Source organism: Anguilla rostrata, chromosome 11 (genome assembly GCF_018555375.3).
Source record: "Anguilla rostrata isolate EN2019 chromosome 11, ASM1855537v3, whole genome shotgun sequence".
Lineage (NCBI taxonomy): Eukaryota > Metazoa > Chordata > Actinopteri > Anguilliformes > Anguillidae > Anguilla > Anguilla rostrata.
Window position 1 is genome coordinate 26935345 of NC_057943.1, and position 6928 is coordinate 26942272.

The 6928-nt window shown below is 46.3% G+C and overlaps 1 protein-coding gene across 1 annotated transcript; it reads right to left on the bottom strand.

Annotated features, from left to right (window-relative positions):
- Positions 1-735: 735 nt before the first annotated feature.
- On the bottom strand, positions 736-5890 carry krt18a.1 (keratin 18a, tandem duplicate 1). The gene is made up of 7 exons (XM_064299102.1): positions 5379-5890; positions 3177-3259; positions 2897-3053; positions 2604-2768; positions 2156-2281; positions 1436-1656; positions 736-1229 (listed from the first exon to the last, which is right to left on the bottom strand). The coding sequence occupies exons 1-7, from the start codon at positions 5793-5795 to the stop codon at positions 1106-1108; spliced, it is 1293 nt and encodes a 430-aa protein (XP_064155172.1). The 5' UTR covers positions 5796-5890; the 3' UTR covers positions 736-1105.
- Between the last annotated feature and the right edge of the window lie 1038 nt (positions 5891-6928).

Here is a 6928-nt window from a genome sequence, read left to right on the forward strand (position 1 = left end):
ACAGAGCATGGGCAGTCAATGTTTTGATGAGCATGATCAAGAGACCTTCACTGTTGGACCCAAGCACTCAGGCCTGTAGGCCTCTTGAGGTGTGCACCACACATGCACTCATCCATGTGTGGAGAACATAGAGAAGGATGAGTCATCTGGCCATATCATATTTCTCCACTGCTCGATAGTCCATTGCCTGTGATCTTTGTACTGAACTCCTAAAACTCATTGCCAGCTGTTATGAATGCCTTACACTGCAACCTAACTATGGTACCCTGCTATGTTAAGATAATGTCGAAATTGTGTGCACGCACCTTTGACTGAAATTTATAGTCAATTCATTTACAGTTGCTCGCATATTTAAGATTTGCACCTCAAATTAATGCATGAACATCGCAATCCACACACAATCCACTTGGCCACCGCCTCACACTCCGCCCCTTACTTTCCACCTCTAATCCACGCCCTATCCAAACCCCTACCAACATCCTCAATGCATGTATGTGCATCTTTGCATGGTGATGTGACTTGTTGAGCAAATTCGAATGAGTGTGATGTCATATGTTGTGTTTAATAGGTGCTCGTTACATGTGGATACAATGTTGCATGTGTATGTAATTCTTGAGTCTTAATCGGACCAAAATGTAGAAAATTAGCATTTTATAAAATACAAGAACACGTAAAATAATTTGAAGAGCTACACTCCCCTAATAATAAAAAACAGACAAGCAAACAGACATCATATGAAAGAAAACTTGTTTTTAATGCAAAAAGGGAACATGCTGGCATGTGAGGAGACTTGGAAAATGGTGGCCAAAACGAGTTAATTCTTTTTCAGATTAAAAAGCCATAGTATCCAGCTACATAACAAAAATGTTTAAAATATATTCCCCTTCATTTTGTTTTCTGAACCCTCATTTCAGCAATATTGCACCATGTATAAGTGCTTTGGACAATTTAGACAATACTTTTGGCAAAGGGAGGAATTAATTTATCGATAGTAAAGGTCATTTTTGCATTACTGAAGGGCAGGTGACTTTGACAGTTGTAGTTATTGGCCCATGTTTGCCTTGCTGGACAGAAACAGGGGGCTGGGTGAAGTAAGGGTGGGGGTTCAGGATTTGGCCTCTCGGGTTTCTGTGCTGGATGACACCACCTTCCCGTCCACCAGGGTCTCCGTAACGGTCATCACCTTCGTCTTCACCGTCCTCTGCTCTGCTGAAAGAGCGTCCTGGAGCCTGCACATGGTAGGATGGGAAACAGGGAAGGCTCTTAATCACCAGCCCACTACTGGGTCGATGGTAAAATTTTGTTGTATTTCAAATTGCAGTGCACTCAATTTCTGAAGTAACTGAACTCAACGTTGTGGAAATTTTGTCTCCTCCCCCCCCCCCCCACCCCACCCACACCCCACACCCCCACCCCCCGTCACTCTGTGACTCACTTGAAGTCACCGCCATCCAGCAGCCTCCTGTAGGTGGCGATCTCGGCCTCTAGCTTCATCTTGATGTTGAGCAGAGCCTCGTACTCTTGCGTCTGGTGCTGGATGTTGGCGCGCAGATCTGTGAGCTCCGCCTCCAGCTGCAGGATGATGTTGTTGTACTTCTCAGTCTCCATGTTGAAGCGCAGCTCTGTGTCCCGCAGTGTGGCCTCCAGTGATCCTTTCTGTAGGGGAGGGGGGAAGAAAGATACGATAAGAAGGATACAGAAAAATGGGGTGAGAGAAAGCTACATTCAAGGTCCGACCTCACATTGTTGGGAATTCTCACAGCTGCCCTCTTACCAAGCTCTTCAGATATCTCATTGGCTATGTGGCGCCAGAGACTAATTCTCATTGGCTATGTGACGCCAGAGACTGAATCTCATTGGCTACGTGGTGTCAGAGACTGAATCTCATTGGCTATGTGATGCCAGAGACTGAATCTCATTGGCTACGTGGTGTCAGAGACTGAATCAAATTGGCTATGTGACGCCAGAGACTGAATCTCATTGGCTATGTGGCGCCAGAGACTGAATCTCATTGGCTATGTGACGCTAGAGACTGAATCTCATTGGCTACGTGGCGCCAGAGACAGAATATCATTGGCTATGTGACGCTAGAGACTGAATTTCATTGGTTACGTGGTGGCAGAGACTGGATCTCATTGGCTCGGCGTTGCCTTACCAAGTTCTTCTGGGACTCGAGCTCAATCTCCAGTGACTGCAGCTGCCTGCGCAGTTCGTTCACCTCTGTGTGTGCGCTCTGAAGGGCCTCTGTGTTCTGTGATACCTGCACCTGCACCTCAGATATCTGTCCCAAGAGGGAGAGAGGGAGAGAGAAAGAAAGAGACAAACAAAACAGGTTAATGATCGCAGTGCACTCAATCTGGCTCTTGGTTCTGACCGGTCTGTCAGAAATTGAATGCAGGCAGCAACAGGAGATGAAGGAACTGGCACAGCTCTGTGGCTTCCTGCCCTGTGGCCTGAAATCCACCACCAGCGGCCAGTAAAGAAAGGTCAAGAAAGTGCACGGAATAGGGAGAGCAGGACTTCCAGCAGGGAGAGGAGGAATATTAGCGAGAAGAACAGGAACGTCAGCAGTGAGAGGAGGAATACCAAAGCGGGGGAGGTACCTGAGACTCATGCCAGGCTTTGAGCTCCTCCTGGTTCTTCTGCGCCATCTTCTCGTACTTGGCTCTGATCTCCGCCATGATCAGGGCCAGGTCCTGCCCCTTGGGAGCATCCACATCCACCTGAACTCCTGATTGGGCCACCTGGTTACGCAGCTCCATGACTTCCTGTTTCAGAGACAGCAAGGGGAAGGTCAGGGCGATGGGCAGGCCGCTAATGCTAGGAGGTACGGCAGGCCTTGGGGCTTTCTGGAAGGCTGAAACTGCCGTTATGGCAGGCGGTGGGAGGGGCTTACATTGTCATGGTTCTTCTTGAGGAAAAGGAGCTCCTCTCTGAGCGCCTCGATCTCGCTCTCCAGGTTCATGCGGCCGATGTTGGTGTCGTCGATCACCTTCCTCAGTCCCGTGATGTCAGCCTCCACCGACTGCCGGATAGCCAGCTCCGACTCGAACCTGCGAGAAGCAGTCCACACGGCCGGTCAAACCAAGCAAAACACAGCTGCAAGCCCGCCACTTACTACGGCCCACACAGGAAGAAAGACAATGGGTTTTTTTCTGGAAAAGAACCACACTCACTTGACTCTGAAGTCATCGGCAGCCAATCGGGCGTTATCAATCTGGAGCACGAGGCGAGCATTGTCCACGGTTGCATCAAACACCTGGGACAGTTGGAGATAGGAAAAGGGTTATTGAGTACTGCCGGAATATTCTACAGAATACAGGGGAGTTTAAGAGTCTGGGAAAGGTGCATTGTAAATAAAATGTATTGTGAAAATGTGCTATTATTTTATTATCATTTATTATTTAAATATATGCTATTAAAAATTCAACATGTAACATCTGGACAAATGTCCAGGCAATGTTTCTGACACAGTCATCACTACTGAATTACAGGAAGAGTGAAAATCAGGGTTACAGAACGACCGACAGAAATATCAGACGAAACCCTGCAAGCCTAGACCATAAAAGCAGTAACACTATCTCAGACAAAGCATATATATATATGTCCATTAGCAAGAAAAGGCGAAAGTGGTGCCAAGATAAATTTACAAGGGGTAGGGCACACCCGCAACTTCAAAAGATGGTACAGTTCACAGGAGATAAGGGGGGGAGGCAGGTGACAAAGTCCGGGAGATTATGGCTAACAAACAGCAGGCCATCTGGGAACATGGATTACGTGTCAGGAGAGGGGACTGTAAATTAGCACAGGGGCGGGGAGAGGCTAGGTTTCCTGCCTCTCTTTTTGTGAGAACCCTTATTTATTTATTTTATTATTATTTATTTTACTAATTATAACTCATATCCTGCTTTACAGCAACAAAAATACCCAAATGTGTTTTTCAGTGGGCCGATAGGGAGATACTGGAGTCCGTAACATTTGAGGAGTTGTTAAGTATCATTAGTCACAGCAGCTCAATTTGGCTCTGAATGGAAAGACTGGGCTTCCTCTGTCCCAGAGTGATCACACTGAATGTGCTTCATGTTGAGATTATATCAAATGGGGAGGGGGAAAAAAATTAACCGACAGGGTGGAAATACTTTGGAATTTCATTTTCATGTTAATTATGGCTGCTGGTCTCCTGGCAACAGTTTGGTTTCCAAGTTTGGTAAAGAAAATGACTGTGTGTATTCCTTCCCAGAACTATAAGGGTTTATTTTTACTTCAGATTATTTTCCTTTTGCCGGTGAACCCGCCACTTGTGCGTCATAAAACCGACAGACGGCATTTCCATACTTTCCATTCCAGACTGGTCTCCTAAAAGAGTTAAAGCAGGGAATATGGAACATTTCAGATTTTCCACGTTTGAGGGGTGACTCAGTGGATGGTGTTTGCTGAAGGAACTGAAATGTGTTCATGCTGCTGACATATGTGTATTTAAATGAAGCCCTACGTGACGAATCAGATGCAGGTTTAATGTGTAAAATATGCTGCCTGATAAGCGATGCGTTCATATTCACGTTCACCTATCTGTACATGGAGAAAGTTGGATATGCCCCACCCTGACACTTGATTAATGTGTTAAATGTGAAGGTTAAATGTGAATGTGTAGCCTGTTATCAGCACAGTATTGAGTCTCAATACTGTGTTATCTAACAACTAGTACAACTGCAAAACAATAAATCCATATTTAAACAAAGACCATGTATGGTATCACTCAGATGTAGAGCTTTTAAAAGAAAAAGTATAATCGTGTTCAACCAGAGCAATTAAAATAAATTTTAAAATGTAAATATATTACATCTTCTAAAGATAATTAGAAAATTTAATAAAAATGTAAATATTGGACATATTGTAAAGATTACATTTAAAAAACTAAACAGACATTCACCTAGTCAATTTCCCTTTAAATATTATCTAGAGGACACCTGTGGTTATTACCTTTTTTAAAATAAAAAACAGTGGGTATTTGAAAATCAAATCCATATGACTTTAGGCCAGAGAAGTAGACACACAAGCAAACATGCCAGAACAAAGCCACCAAGGACATCAAGTTAGGCTTCACGGGTTTCAGAACGTCCTCTTTCACTCTCTGGCACAAACCCTGTCCTTTCTGGCCGTCAGCCATCTTACGCCAACCGACCCTGGAGCTTCAGCCGCACCTGGCGCTCATTTGCCTATCGCAACAGGTCAGTTTGGGCCCACAATGCCAGCCAGTGTTCCCTGCTAATCCCTCTCTCTGCCTGCAGTTCCTCCTCTCTGAAACCACAAACTGCCTTCCCCCTCTCCCTCCCTCTCTATCCCTGCTCTGGCTCATCCCTCCATCCTGCGCGTCTCACCTTCTTGCGCAGCTCCTCCAGGATGGTGTTGTAGTGGCTGTAGTCATTGACGTCGGGGCCCCTGTTGCCCAGGAACTCGCGGATCTGCAGCTCCAGCTTGTTGTTGGCCTGCTCCAGGGTGCGCACCGTCTCCAGGTAGGAGGCCAGCCGGTCGTTCAGGCCCTGCATGGTCGCCTTCTCGTTGGCACAGATGGCCCCGCCGGCGCTGCCCCCCACCTGGATGGAGGAGGAGAAGGAGCCGCCGGGGGCCCCGCTGCGCACCCCCGAGTAGGACGCGGAGGAGATGCGGGTCCCCTGGCCCCCGGCCCCGCCGTAGATGCTGGCGGCCCGTTGGGAGCCGGACAGCCTGTCGTACAGGGAGGCGTGGCGGCCCGGCCCAGCGCTGCTGGAGCGCACGGAGTAGGATTGGTAGCTCATGTTGCTTGGAGGCGGAGCTGACAGACCGGGGATGAAGCTGTGGAACAGTGCGGTTCAGTGCAGCTGCAGAGACTCTGAACACAGACGCTCAGGGCAGGGAGTCAGGATGTTTATATAGTGCCGGGGGCCGTCCTCCACAGCCTTCAGAGACCCGCCCCCTCCCTCCACTCCTCCCTCCTGATACCACCCACTCCTCAGGCTCTGTTCTCACCCCTTTAACATTTATGATGGCCCTGTCTCTCTACGTGTAATTTACTTAATGATTACAGTGCCTATGGTAGTGGACAATGTATCACATGAACTCCAAGTGTTGTCGGCATGATTTTTACACCAACAACCCACATACAAAAGACAAAGAAACACAACAAAGAAAGGCAAAAAATATATGAGAATATATAGTATATATAATAGGCACACCACACACATACATACATATATGTATGTGTGTGTGTATCTGTATACAGTGAGCTCTATAATATTTGGGACAAAGATATTTATAAAAATAAATAAATATAAATATTTTAAAGAAAATTTTTGATTTGGCTGTACTCCACAGTTTTAGATTTGTAATCAAACAATTCACACGTGGTTAAAGTGATTATTTTATTAAGCTTTCATTAAAAGGTATTTTAACAGATTTTATAAATTTTTTCACGGATTTTCAGGGTACCATAATGTTTGGGACAAGTGGCTTCACAGAGTTTCTGATTAGTCAGGTGCGTTCAATTACTTCTTTAGTCCAGGGAAACATTAGGCTAACCAAAATCAATCCAACAGATCGGAAACACTCTTCAGGGAAGACACATATGCATCAGCAACTACTGTCTGAAAAACACTTCAGAAAAAGAACTGCAGAGGCTACATTGCCAGACACCCAAAACATCAGTTAGCCACAAAAACAGGACGGCCAGGTTAGTCTGCAGAGTTCCGGTAACAGGTCTTGGACAGATGAGACCAACATTCACTTGTATCAGAGTGATGGCAAGAGCAAAGTGTGAAGGTCAAAGGAACTGCCCAAGATTCAAAGCACCCCCTCATCTGTGAAACATGGTGGTGGGGGTGTTATGGTTGGGTCATGCATGGCTTCCAGAGATACTGGCTCACTTGTCATTGATGATGTAACTGCTGACATT

What these genes read in the sequence shown, in the direction of transcription:
- krt18a.1 (XM_064299102.1), bottom strand. Translation starts at nt 5,795, where the DNA reads ATGAGCTACCAATCCTACTCCGTGCGCTCCAGCAGCGCTGGGCCGGGC. An exon ending in TCGAGTCCCAGAAGAACTTG is followed by an intron (nt 1,657 to 2,155) that starts GTAAGGCAACGC and finishes CCTCCCCTACAG; the next exon opens with AAAGGATCACTGGAGGCCAC. An exon ending in CTGGATGGCGGTGACTTCAA is followed by an intron (nt 1,230 to 1,435) that starts GTGAGTCACAGA and finishes TACCATGTGCAG; the next exon opens with GCTCCAGGACGCTCTTTCAG.